Source organism: Palaemon carinicauda, chromosome 13 (assembly GCF_036898095.1).
Source record: "Palaemon carinicauda isolate YSFRI2023 chromosome 13, ASM3689809v2, whole genome shotgun sequence".
In the NCBI taxonomy this organism is placed as follows: Eukaryota; Metazoa; Arthropoda; class Malacostraca; order Decapoda; family Palaemonidae; genus Palaemon; species Palaemon carinicauda.
This window is the reverse complement of record NC_090737.1, coordinates 98,349,836-98,364,444: the sequence shown is the minus strand read 5'-3', so window position 1 is coordinate 98,364,444 and position 14,609 is coordinate 98,349,836. Positions and strand designations below refer to the sequence as shown.

At 45.9% G+C, this 14,609-nt stretch overlaps 1 protein-coding gene across 5 annotated transcripts in view; it reads left to right on the top strand.

The window, feature by feature from the left end:
* Positions 1-14,609, top strand: part of LOC137652344 (mannosylglucosyl-3-phosphoglycerate phosphatase) — a 266,291-nt gene that overhangs the window by 166,712 nt on the left and 84,970 nt on the right. For all 5 annotated transcript variants that reach the window (XM_068385696.1, XM_068385700.1, XM_068385697.1 and 2 more), the window contains exon 9: positions 4,760-5,010. In XM_068385696.1, coding sequence (XP_068241797.1) covers positions 4,760-5,010 — 251 coding nt within the window. The remainder of the gene's footprint in view (positions 1-4,759; positions 5,011-14,609) is intronic.

Here is a 14,609-nt window from a genome sequence, read left to right as displayed (position 1 = left end):
CCAGTGCATTCATCGGCACGTCAGATCTCGTCAGCACTCTTAATCGTACATCTCTTACAAATGTTTTCATCAGACCGTGTATCTAAGGAACTAGGTTTCCTCCTTTGCTCCCTGTCTCTTCCTTTTGGTCACTCGTGGTACATGGTTATCTTACAAGTTGACATCATAGAATAAAAGAGCTTCGTTAGTTGCGCAGGCACCCTCGCCTATTCACTGCCACCAGGCAGCTAGAAGATAGTTGTACACAGCGATTGCTGCAATAGAAGTTTTCCGACAACTCGCCTCTACCTCATCTCCGATGATTCTAAATGAATCTTGTGAATATAATCCCTTTCGGGTATTTGCTTCCCCTCTCTCCACAAGTTTGAGAACTTGTCTGATCTCTATCAGGGGTCTTGGGTCGACTCCATGGATCCTCTCCATGGCCCTTCTTACCTGTATAAAGGGACATAAAACCGTGGGTTATCCCCCCCTTTTTCCTTCCCGCTGTTCCAGGGGATTGAACTCAGCAGGATTGTCTTCCGAAGAAGAATATTTGGCCAACTCTTAGCTTGACCTCAGTCTTGTCTCTTAACCCTCTGATGTTGACGCCCTCCCGCAGCCGGGGTTCCCCCTGTCAACAGTCATACCACGTCAAAACAGTCTCTTCCGATCAGCGAAAACAGGCAACGTGGGGTCTGGTCAGTACTTGGACGGATGACTACCTGGGAACACCACTGTGATTGGTGTTGTAGAAGTGCTACTGCTCAGGTTGTAGCTGCTCTAGCAAAGCTGGACTTCCGTGTCCCTCGCTTCACCAAGAAAAGATGCCTGTAGGTCGTGGCTGAAAAAGAGATGCTGGGGACATCCTTGATACCCTGTTTTCTCGTCCTTGAGGAGTTGCCCTGCAGCGGGTCCCCTCCTGTGAGTTTGGAGTACGCATCTCTTTCCAATAAGGATAGAGAATTGCAGCTCATCTACAAGAGATTACACATTCTGTATTCCTCCCACCTGCAAAGTGTGAGACCAATTCTCTCTTTACCTTCGCGACTGAACATCCAGTCGGACGCCCATCTCAAGCGTTACGTCCTTGATCAGAATGAAGTGTTTCATTGAGGTCTCTCTCAGCCTCTATGGTCAGTTCCTCCAATAGATAGTCTCCAGTTCTGTCCTCTTCTCCTGGAACAAGTGAGCTTATCAAACTCTGTTCGGCGGGAAGCCTTGAAACAAAGTCCGGCCAATCTGGGTGTGTGTGTTTGTGTATGTATGTGTGAAGGCATATGGTCAAAGAAGCAGTTAGTCCACAGTACTTCTTTGATATGTTGGACCAATAGGACTCTTACTCCTAGATTCCGGAATGCTGTCAACAAAGAAGTATATTCAACCATCTAGCAAGTTTTCACGAAAAGGTTTACCCTAGTGTCAACCTGGTTCTTCAGGATCGGCTTCGTTCTCCGAAGACTTCGATACAGTGTATGGTACTCATCCTAACAGACTCGATGGCTGACCTTCGCTACCACCGAGACTTCTCCCCGAGCTTACCAAGATCGGAGGATTGAAGTAAATCTCGAGAGATACCCCTGCTTCATTACCGGAGACAGGTACCCTTGGATTCATCGTCATTGTGCAGAGACTTTCAGGCAGCAGTGGTTACATCTCTGCCATCACTGTTTCACTCGGGTTAGTCAAACCCGCAGCTGCCAACCCGAGCTCGGGTCTCTATGAGACCCAGACGGGAGACGGACCTGAGAAGACAGTTGACAAACGAGAATCTCCGCTGAGGAATTGACTTCCTGAGGTCTTCCTCGGATTGGACGCTCCTTCCAGAGGCATCAAAAGAAAGGGGGAGGAGACCATGCTGTACCCCTCGCCCTACGGTCTCTGATGAGAGTCCGAATGGTACCGTCTCTTAAACCTTCCAGAGATGAGGGCAGACTTATATGGACAAGGGGTACCACCCCTCCAAAGAAAACTCCGATTAGAGTTTCGGCTCGTTTCTCAGGCAACACCCGATGTCGACCTTCAACTTGAACTAGAACTCGTAGATGGGAGACAGAGAGTGCAGCCAAGGGGATCACCTCTAGGTGCATGGAAGTTCCCCCAACCACTAGTCAACAATCTTCCTGCTCATGGGGAGAATCGCCGACGATGGCAGCAGATGTTGGTTGTGACTCCCTTCACTGGTTGGTCTCCTCTTCAGAGGATTCTTCCAGCGAAGAGAGGTATTCACCCACTACCCTACTGAGGGAGTAGTCCCTCCCTCAGCCACTGGGTAGCAATCTTCCAGCTTGGGGGAAAGACAGTTGCAGCAGACGGTGGTCACTTTTCCCATCCGCGAGAGAAACTGTCCCCTTTTCCTGGTTGGTCTCACCTTCGGGGCTTCCTCTAGCGGGAATCAGATTCATCCATCCCCCACCCTTGATTTTTGGGAGCAGGCCATCCTCATCTCGCCAGCAAGACTCTTCTTGCCCAGCAGATTCGTCGCACCCATTGGCTCATATGCAACTCCCAATTGGGATCCCATGAGAACTCCCTTAGCGACTCTGACAGCCACATGTGAACACCTTTCACAAAGCTGTATCTACGCTGTGACTTCACGTCTTTGGACTGTCCAGTTTCTCTCGGAGAGAGTCCTTTCTATAAAGAGTTGCGAAGATTATGTCTGGATACCTGCGTAGATCTTCGGCTTCGGCCATCCAGGACAAGTGAACTGTAGTTGGTAACAGGGAAGGGATATCCCTCTCCGCGATCCTACTATCCCAGCAATGTAGGAGTTCCATGTTTACCTTCGGGAAAAAAGTATTCTTGCAATCTCGGAAATGAAAGGCCATTATAGTCCTTGAGCCTCGCCTTCAGCTCGAAAAGAAGTAACCTTTCCTCCATGCCGGCATCGCCCCTCCTTATACGGAGCTTTCGAGCGAACAGACACTTAGTCGGAAGGGAGACCAGGGAGTCCTCCTCCACGGGTCAGGGTTTGCGTCCTGCAATCTCCAAAGGGTTCCACCTACGACCCAGGATGCCAAGCAGCAGATGTTCACCTGACCTTGATGACAGGTCTCACGCTCATATTGGCTTTGGCCAAAAGAGTCGGCGAACCCCATGGGCTGCCCTTAACACCTCTCATGCACGGCTTTGGGCTAGGTAATACTCGACCTCGTTGCTGGCAGCTCAGATCCCAGAATCTGAACCCTTCGTTCTGTGAGTCCTTTGCAGCATGACCAATGATCCAGATCAATGGTTAATATGCAAAAGAGAAACTGGAGCCCCTACCTCAAGGAAACTACAAGAGCTCATCCCTGAGAGTCAGCACCCTTCGTTAGCTCGGGGAAAGTCAAGAGAAGAATCACCTGAAATACATTCTCAGCACGGATTCGCAACGTTATGGACCAAGCACTCAATCCTGATCCTTCTTCTCATAGAAGAGACCGAGAGGTCATAACGTTAGGGGCAGGAGTATGCCCTAGCATTTTATAAGACAACTGGGAGTCCTTTGCAGCTTGACCAATGATCTAGATCAATGGTTAATATGCAAAAGAGAAACTGGAGGCCCTACCTCAAGGAAACTACTAGAGCTCATCCCTGAGCGTCAGCACCCTTTGTCAGCTCGGGGAAGGTGAAGAGAAGGATCACCTAAAATACATTCTCAGCACGGATTCGCAACGTCATGGACCAAGCATTCAATCCTGATCCTTCTTCTCATAGAAGAGACCGAGAGCTCATAACTTTAGGGCAGGAGTATGCCTTAGCATTTTATAAGACAACTTTGTGATGCAGGCCTTGTCAGCAGGCGTGTAGAAGCGTCAAATGACTTTCACCACCCACCTCCTGCAAAACGGGACCCACAGGAACAGGAGATGTTCTTCATTGATCCTGTGGTGGCTATACAATAGATGGTTTAAAAATCTCAGGCTCCTTGATGGACAAGTAGCAGATGAGGGAGGGCAGACTTTAACCATGGTCAAGTCTGAGATGAATGACTAGCTCTTTCTTTCTTTTCATCTTCCACCCTGTGGGGTAACAGCACCGACGGTACTCTGCAAAGCTAACCTCCGCTGTCTGCAGGTAGAACCATTTCTCTGAGGTACTTGGTATAGAAATAATACTTGTTGCATTCCCAATACCTCTTGCAAGGAAGAATTGGGTAAAGTCTATGGTACTCTCAAAGCTTCGTATACAGTAACTTGGAGAACTCTTACCTAGACCAGTCACATTGGTTGTATCACAAGCACACAGCTTGCGGAGGCTGCTAGTTGTGCATATCATGATATTCCTATCAGTTAAGATCTAAATATCGTACGGAGAAAACCCCAGGTCAATGCAAAAAGCCAGTTGGTGCGGACTTCTCTATAAATAGCGAGGGTTTGTATAGAGGGACAGAACAAATGATAGATTTGGAAGTAACTTGTATTTTTCCTAATGAGGCAAACCTGGAGCTATTTAAACAGATTGGCCTGGTGGCACCTATCCCCCAAGAAGTCCTGCTTGCAAGCAAAATGAGTGCTCAGCTCAGGTGTGTGAGTGAGCTAGGTATCCGGTTACCCCTCACCCCTCCTGCTGAATAACGGTAGGGGTGGTTATCCCTTGCTAAAAGTCTTATGGCTCGTCTTTCAGCTTTGCCGAAAGTAATAGGCCTATAAATAGCTCCTGCTTTGTATCATTAAGAAAAACACAAATTACTTCCAAATTTTTTATTATTGTAGATGATTTTATATATCCCTTTCTGAATAAAGGTTTTGGTAAGTTTTAAGTCTAGATTTTTTTTTTCTTCTCATTCTTACAGGTGAGCAGTTACTTGAAGTATTAGAAAATGGAGTATCACAGTATCCAAAGCTTGAAGGACGATTCCCCCAACTTGCTGGCGTTAGCTTTTTGTTCGATCCTCATGCTCCATCAATGCAAAGAGTTATTCGTGATGTTGTTAAAGTTGGAGATGAGTACTTGATGCCAAGTACCAAGTATCGTCTTGCTACTAAAGCATATATGCATCAAGGAAGGGATGGCTATCATGTTTTGACCCAGTGCCCAGTTCTTGTAAGTACAGCAGCATGAGATTTCTCTTAAAAATTTATAATTTTATTTTACTCTAATAAATGGCCAGGAATCCACGGGTAAGTCTCTGTTCTTAATATTCAAGTATGTTGTAGCTGACTGCCAATATTTTTATTTTTGTTTCCATGAGAATTCAGAACATTGTATTTCTTATAGAAGTATTCTTCAGACCAAGCTGGTTTGGTTATGGAAGCATGTTAACAAGGTATTCACTGGTTAGTATCAGGGTGATTTAACAACCTCTCACCTGCCTACATTCCTCCACTTTTTTTTTTACCTGCAGTTGATCCAACATGTCTGCATTACTTCTCAGTCATGGTGTTTTGACTTCAGTTGTGGAGATTTTGATTACTACAGTACATTTAGCCTTTTATGTTATTATTTTTTACTGTATGAATGGTTATTATGCAACTTTTATGGTATTGGTTTTTACTGAATGCATGGTTATTATGCACCTTGTATGGTATTTTTATCATTATGTGATGGGTTATAAAATCATCACCCCAGAGTATGGTTGTCCCCTAGTGTAAAGTACTATCTCTGTTTACCTGGTCAGGTGCCTGCCCCCTAACCTCAATTGTCCTTCTGTAATTCTTTTATCCTAATGCCTTTTAATTATTGGTCTGAAAGGTATAACAGTTCGATTTTGTTGGTTTCCGGCACACGTTGGTGTTTCTGGAATTGAAGAGGCAGTCACTGGCAAAGAGTGCTGCAGCTGTGTTGCTACCAAGAAGGTATCCCATTCTCTGTAATGACTTTACCAGCAATTCAGAATTTTATTTTTAACAATTGGCAACAGCATTGGGATAGTTTAACCGAAAATAAGATGAGAGAAATTGCAATTGTTATATCCCCTTAGAGATATAATAGGATGCCCCGAAAATGGGAGACTACTCTTTGTTGTCTCCGCATTGGTCACACTTGGATTACACACAAGTTTCTGCTGGCAGGCCAACACTAACCTTATTGTGACGACTGTTTGATACCCTTGACAGTGAGGTATTTGTTGAATGAATGCCCCACTTATAGCACAGAAAGAAATAGATATCTGTTTGAGGTTCGGGGTGAAGATGACAGGTTCATCCTTGCCAAGATCCTTGAACATGATGTGTCATACAATGCTAGTGGCATTTTTAAATTTATATCAGAAGCAGGTCTTCTTAAGGGATTTTGACGTAGGAAAAATCTATTTCTGGGCGAGGGACCTGTGCCGCCCAGTGAATAAGCTCCATTTAGCACTTATTCTTAGGTAATTTACTGCTAAATATACCAGAGAAAAAATGTAAAGGAGTGCTAGGTTAACTAGCTCGCTCACCTATTGGTGTCGGTATAAAATTGGGCGTATAATCCAGAGGTCCCGCACTATTTAGATTCATCCACGACAAAAGACCCCAATAGAGGAGAGCCGTTCAACCTCACTCGGCACCACCAACTCTGCATCCGCTCAAAACCCAACTCCTTAGCACCCAAAGTTTGGGGACTCCAAGGGAGAGGAGCTGGGAGGGTTCACTGGGCGGCACAGGTCCCTCGCCCAGAAATAGATTTTTCCTACGTCAAAATCCCTTTTCTGGGCTCAAACCTGTGCCGCCCAGTGAATCTATACAAGAGAAATGTCACCAAACTTGCAAAATAAAGGAAAAAACATAAGCGTAAGGGAAATACAGGATGCTTTAATCAGAGATGAGTGCCACAAAACAATTATAAGGGTATCTTAAAAGGAACATAAATCCACTTGGTAAGGTATAATAATGCCGTGAGTGATAATATATACAGATACTCAGGAGTTAAACATTTACAAATATAATAATAGTATTCAGGTGCGAAACCAACGAATAGAAATAGGGTATAAATGAGGCAGGTAAGGGGGTGAGATAAAATTACCAGGAATTAACATGTGAGTCACCTGGGAGTAACTACGCTCCCTGCAGCTACTGTAGAGAATTTTAGGGCTTCCAAAAGTTTGAGGTAGTGTTTCTTGAACACTGACGGTGATTTCCACCCTGTATATCTGGAAAGGTTCGTAAAATTCATGTGGTGAAAAAAGTTCACCGAAGTAGCAACCGGTCTGATATCATGTGCAAGAGGAAAAGAGTCAGGGCTAGCTTGTTTAATAAAATACAAAATTTGTTGCCTGATCCCTTTAATGGTAATGGTACCACCTTGTTCTCTAACGAATAGAGGCCCCGAGGAGTTAGAGGAGGTCCGGGATAAATAAGACCTAAGAGTAGTAACAGGGCACAGAGACGGATCTTGCGTGAGGGGAACAATTTTCCAGGAGGACCATCTGTTCTGAGGGTCTTCGTTCTTAGCCAAAAAGAATTTGTTAGGTGAAAGAAGGACCTCTCCCGAAGGAAGGAACTCAATATGACCCGAGTCTCTCGACAAGGCTGCCAGTTCAGAAATTCTTGCCCCGGAAGCCAAGCTCACCAGGAAAAGTGTTTTCCTGAGAAGGGGAATGTAATCACAAGAACTGTTAATGGTATCAGAAGCCAATTTGAGTACATCATTAAGGAACCAGGTCACCGGGGTAGGACGAGTAACCGGTTTCAGTCTGGCACAGGCTTTCGGAATTGAAGCTAACAAAGAGTCGGTTAAGTCTATGTTAAAACCCACTAGGAAGATCTTTTCAAGGCAGATTTAATAGTGGTGATAGTATTGGCTGCCAGACCTGATTCTAATAAAGTTCTAAAGAAAGTGACTGTAAGGTTCAAGTTCATACAGTGTACGTCTGAGTCTATCAAAAATTTTGCCAACTTTTTAACCGCAGAATCATATTGGCGGATGGTGGAATCCCGTTTATCTGATTCTAGGAACAGGGTGTTTTGAGGATCGATATTGGCACCATGCATGGCCGCAAACTTCATGAAGTCCATAAAGTTAGGGCGCTCTGAATGTTTGAGAAAGCGTACACAACGCGTGTTTGTACTATCTGAGACAGAACCGGATTGGGTATCGGGTGAGGATGTAGTCTCAACTCTCGCAGGAGAGGGTACCAATTGCTCTTGGGCCAGTTGGGTGCGACCAAGGCTACTTGTCCCTTGAAGGATCTCAGTTTGTCTAGGACTTTCAGTAAAAGATTCACCGGGGAAAAGAGATAAATCCTTTCCCAGATGTCCCAATTCTGTGACATGGCGTCTGTGGCGTAAGCCTGAGGGTCTAGATTGGGAGCCACATATACTCTCAATTTGTGGTTGGATTCCGTGGCGAAGAGATCCACTTGGAGACCGGGAACCCGAGAGAGAATCCACCGGAATGACTTTAGATCGAGTGACCATTCCGATTCTAAAGGGGAGGTCCGGGACAAGGCGTCTGCCACTACGTTCCGGACTCCCGCCAGGTGGACAGCTGAAAGATGCCAACGGTTCGAGGCTGCTAGGGAGAATATGGCTACTAGAACATGGTTCAGAGGCCCTGATTTTGACCCGCCTCTGTTGAGGCAGCGGACCACCACTTCGCTGTCGAGGACCAGACGAAGGTGTTGTCTCCTGGGTAGAGCGAGACGTTTCAGGGTTAGAAGAACTGCCATGGCCTCCAGCACATTGATGTGAAATTGGCGGAATAAGGGAGACCAAAGACCTTGAACTTTCCTGAGCTGAGAATAGCCGCCCCAACCTGATAGGGATGCGTCCGTGTGAATGATTAACTTCGGAGGCGGAAATCGAAGGGGAACTGACTTTGACAGATTGTTGGCTCTTGTCCAAGGAAGAAGTCTTTCCCGTAGAATGGGAGGAAGGCGGACTTTCCTGTCCCGGAGCTTCCGGTTCGCCCTCGAACGCCAGACACGATTGATATCTTTCAATTTTGCCTTCAGAAGTAGATCCGTTACTGAGGCAAATTGAAGGGACCCCAGAATCCTCTCTTGGAGTCGTCTGGAACTTACTTTGTCTTTGAGAAAGCGTTTGGTGTTCCTTGCAATCTCTAACCTCTTGGGTTTGGGAAGACACAGAGTATGAGATATAAGATCCCATTGCAGGCCGAGCCATTGGAACTTTGATTTCGGAAGAAGACGGGACTTCTTGAAGTTGATCTGGAAGCCTAGAGATTGAAGATATTGTATGACTCTGTGAGTGGCTTTTAGGCAATTTTGGGAGGTGTCTGACCAAATGAGCCAGTCGTCCAGATAGGCTACTACTTGAATCCCTTGATTTCTGAGTTCCTGAACAGCAACTTCTGCTAACTTTGTGAAGATCCTTGGGGCGATGTTGAGCCCGAAAGGTATCACCTTGAAGGAGTAATTTTTGTCCCCTAGGCGGAAGCCTAGATACGGACGGAAGTGTCTCGCTATCGGGACGTGATAATAGGCGTCTGTAAGATCGATAGAGGTGGAGACGGCCCCACGGGGAAGTAAGGTCCGCACCTGCGAGACGGTAAGCATTCGAAACTTGTCGCATTGAATGGACAAGTTGAGAAGGGATAGGTCTAGAATCACTCTTCTCTTGTCTGAATCCTTCTTCGGGACACTGAACAGCCGACCCTGAAACTTCAGGTGTTTCGTTTCTAGTATGGCGTTCTTTTGTAACAAATCCTGGACAAATTCGACTAGGTCCGGGGTGGAATGTTGATGAAATTTGTTCGGAGGAGGAGGCCCTTGAATCCAACTCCACCCCAGTCCCTTGGGGATGATACTGAAAGCCCAGGGACTGAACCTCCATTTGTTGCGGAAGGCATAAAGCCTCCCCCCTACCTGCTGCACCTCAGTATTGGCTTGAGGAGTTGCCTCCACGTCCGCCTCGGAAGTTCTTTCCCTTGCGAAAGACTCTTCCTCTACCTCTGTTCTGGTTTGAACCACGGTGGTAGCCTCTACCTCTGTTATAACTCTGGGAAGAGCTATGAGCCTCATAAGACTGGTTAAAGGCAGGAGAAGTGGTGGAGGCACCGGAAAGCTGGCTCTTAGGGAGCAGAACGGTGACATAGTCGTCCGAAGGAGCCTGAGAGGTGGAAGGCTGTGCAGGAGCAACGGGAGATGGAGGAAGAGGCAGTCGGAAATTGGACGAACTACTCTGCTGTTGCCTGAACTGGGTGGAGGTATACGGGCGGAGCTTCTTGCTACCCCGGGCTTGGTAATTTGCGGGGTCATATTTCCGTTTAGGAGTCAAACCCCAACGGGCTTTAAGGCTCTGATTGACTCTAGTGGCCTCTGCCAAGACTTCCTCTACAAGATCCTCAGGGAAGAGATTTGAACCCCAGCAGGAGGACCGGATAAGCTTATTAGGCTCGTGCCTAATAGTCGCCTCAGCCAGGACGTGTTTGCGACACCTACGTTTAGCAGTAGCGAAGTCATAAAGGTCGTAGTATAATGACTGCAACGTAGCCTTATTGAGAGACTTAAAGATACTCTCAGTATCATAAGTCAAGGCTATCGACTCCGTGGATGTGGCCAAGTTCAGAGTTCGGCCAACACGTAGGCGGGAATCATACTCCTGTTTAATGAGGGATTCCGGGAGACGGGGAAGCCGCTCACTAAACAAAACTGAGGCACAGTCCGCTGATAGCTTGCCAGAGGTAAAAGTGGTATGGACATTGTCCCAACACTCAATGCCAGAAGGAAGAAGGAGGGAGATCGGATCCACCTCTCGGATGGGAGGCAAGGGCTTCTCTTCCAGAGCATATTGGAAAGCAAGCTCTGCTACCTTATTGACGCATGGAGTCACGGTGTTTTTATCCATTAAAAACATTGTGAAGGAACTCTTATACGGCGTCAACATGGTGTTGGTACAACCGATGTCGTTCAGGAACCTAGCCCAAACAGATTGGGCTTGCTCTTTTGGGAAGATGACGGTCTCTTTGGGGACCTTATCTAGCCGAACCAGAGCTTCCTCGGTAAGCCTGGCATAACCATGAAATGGAAATGCCAGACCAGGAGGAAAGAATTCAAAGTCCTCTAGAGGACGAGTGCCAAGACCTTCCAAAGTTAACATTCCGTCTGAGAACGGAGAATGAAGAGCCATGCGCCAAGGATTATTCTTGGTAAACGGCGGGAGCTTAGAGGCATCCGGGATGAGAGAGCTTTGGACTCGCTCCGGAGCACCTTGCTCTAATGCCCCAAGTCTCTGACCGATGTTAGAGAACATCGTGTCCATCTTGGCCTGCATTTCCGATACCAACTTAGCTTGCATCTCCGACACAATGCGAAGCATGGCTGATTCGGAAAGGCCCGGGCTAGGAGCAGGAGTGGCGGATTGTACTCCCGGGTCGTGAGACTTAGAGGAGGAGCCGGAAGCCTTAGATGACGGGTTTGTATTCAGCTTAGAACTATGGGAAGCCTTGTGAGGCTTACGAGCTTTAGGTAAGGTTCTAGATGTAGACTTATCCTTGGGGGGAACCGGGTGTGATCGTTGAGACGAATCACGGTCCCCAGAAAAACCATAAAAGGAAGGGCGATCAGAAGAAGAAGAAAGAGCGGGGCTGAGGATAGGAATCTCAGCGCCGGTAACACCTGCCTCACTTACCACCCTACCTGCGTCCGGATCATCCAATAACATGGGTTCGACGTCCAGGTTCATGGAAGCAACATTGTCTTCCAGATCTCCGGGGGCATCCGACGGATCTTGATCTTGATCAATAAACCCCGTTATGGTGGCATCAATGTGGGCAATGATGGGAGCTGCAACATGCCTAGCCACAGCGGCTGAAGACTTGGTGTTAGGATAGACCATGGCACAATAGTCTTCGGATAGGACGTAAGGCTGCTTGGATTTCACGTTCCGGGCAAAACCACCAACCCACACTTTCAGTGTGGCCCGAGCCGCAGACTTTTGCTCCGGGGATGCCTGAAATAATAGTGGGAATTATAAAAAGGCAGACTCCCAGTGGTCCTTCAAGATCATAGAAATCTTACTAAATAGTGTATGTATACCAAATAAGGTAAGATAAATAAGAAGGCAACATAGCCAACAGGACTCACCGAGTCAGATCCAAGGGTGGTGATGAGGTCAAAACAGACCATGCAGTTATCAGGGTGCCAGACCACGATGTCCTCCAGCTGAACCCCGCAGAGGGCGTGAGACCGACATACGGTGTGCCCACAAGGCTGATGCAGAACAGCCGCACAGGCCGTCGTCTGACAATGCACCATCTATAAAAAGAATAGTATATGAGAAACTGTAATTCTCTTAAGTAGGGGTGGGTCCGGAGGACCCGGGCCTAAACATAAGTCTAACTTAAGACTAGAGCTTAACTGTAATACTCTTAAGTAGGGGCGGGTCCGGAGGACCCGGGCCTAAACATAAGTCTAACTTAAGACTAGAGCTTAACTGTAATACTCTTAAGTAGGGGCGGGTCCGGAGGACCCGGGCCTAAACATAAGTCTAACTTAAGACTAGAGTATAGCTATCCATTCCGGTCGAGCCGGGAGTATAAAATGCAACAAAGGATTAAGACACATAGTGTCTGATTTCCCGGAGCGAGGTTAAGCCCCGGGCCGGGAAATAAAAATATATCCATAAACCAATTCATATAGGAACTCCGAGATAGTAATCTGTCATATATAATCATATATAATCATATATAATCATAGGAACTGTCATAAATTAATAGGGGGGCGGAACTGTAGATAAGAACCGCCAACCGAACCCGGAGGGTTTCGTATAACATAATAAAAGTGTGATAAGTGAATATAAAACAGGGTGCACCGGGATCCAACTCTGTTGACCGGTGGCCAACCCGTCTAGACAGAGACGAACCCGCCGGGACACCCGGAGGACAAAGTCCATACACACTGAACTACCCCCTCTAAAAGGAGGGAAGGCAACGGTCCCCTAGGGGAGGGGGGAGAGAAGCCTAGCCGCCCACCTAGCGAGAGGGGGAGCTTGGGGGAGGATCACGTGATAAGGAGCAGCAGGGCTACCAACTGACGATCCCCAACCAGACAGATGAAACGGAGTAATAGCACAAATATTCATTATAATAGTAATAGCGTTGAAAACTTATATAAATATACACAAAAAATTTAGGGCAAGGCATGCAACATAATAAATAAATCACAAAGGACACACCTGATGACTTATAAAATAAAATTGCCGCCTAGTAACGAAGGTCGGCAAGCCATAACGACACGTAACTGATATCGGCCCTAAAAATGAACCACGAGGGTTCTAAACGCTAAATAATGAATATCCACAATAACAAATAACATTTAATTAATAATAAAAATAATACACATAGTAACACTGCGAGTGAAACTAAAAGCTCTCAAAACAGGAGTACCAACTGTAAGCGGAATCAAGCAAGATCGAAATGAACGAAGAGAATAAACTCCTATAATTTAAATATTAAACGATCTAGATTGCTCAAAACACAGCAAAACATAGCTTGGTACTTAACTTAGACGGTGTCTCCTGGGAGACCGATGAAGAAGCCATAATCCAGTGGAAAATAGCGAAATACGAGAGCACAACAAAAAAGCGGGTTACAACACAGGCGTGCTAAAAGGAGTTGAGTTTTGAGCGGATGCAGAGTTGGTGGTGCCGAGTGAGGTTGAACGGCTCTCCTCTATTGGGGTCTTTTGTCGTGGATGAATCTAAATAGTGCGGGACCTCTGGATTATACGCCCAATTTTATACCGACACCAATAGGTGAGCGAGCTAGTTAACCTAGCACTCCTTTACATTTTTTCTCTGGTATATTTAGCAGTAAATTACCTAAGAATAAGTGCTAAATGGAGCTTATTCACTGGGCGGCACAGGTTCGAGCCCAGAAAATGCTATTTAGGTTTTATAACATATTTTCTTTTCTTGTTTTAATTGAATATTCTTTTAATCTTTATTTATAATAAACGATAGCGGCGTCAATGACCGTCGATGTCAGTGTTACGATCTTAAAATCGTTATAGGTTCTTTTAATAAGTAAAATAAATGTTTCCAACAACAACCATTAAAACATGGGAAATGAATATAAAGAGAAACTCACAAAAAAACACAACACATTTATTGACAAACTTAATAAAGAAAATTAACGTTACTACTTCGGTTACTTTAACGGACAATTCAAATCAATCAAAATACCAGTAGAAAAGGGGAACAGTCAATAAGATAGAAATACTTGATGGAATAGTTTTCTGCAGCTGCTGAGACGATATTGGTACGGAGACTTCTGGCTTGAGAACGTTGAAGAAGGGTGGCTGAAGTTCAGATGAAACTGGCACGATGACCGGATTCGAAGACGTCACAAAAAGGGTGGCATCAAGAAGGGACATCAGAGATCTTCTTCCAACAATTCGACGATACTGTTGAACTAAGGCAGGCTGCAGGCAGTGTTGGTTACTTCTCATCACAAGCAAGGAGGGCTGGCTGCTTCAATTGTCTCTTCTTCTCGGCCATAACAGGATTTTTTTGGAGATAGGCTTTTGTTGTCTGAAGGGAAGGTTACAATCTGGCTCTATCAGACTTCTGGTCTTCTCTGTTTCTTATCTCGTTAGGACTTGGATCTTATCTGCTTCGGACATAGTTCCTCTCTTGTTTTATGTCCTGTCCTATCTCTCCTGGACAATCTCTTCTTGAAGTTTATATACCCATGTATGGTATGGGCATAGTTAATTACAGTGGGCAGTGGTCATTTCCATAGAAGGCGTTCTTTTTAACAAT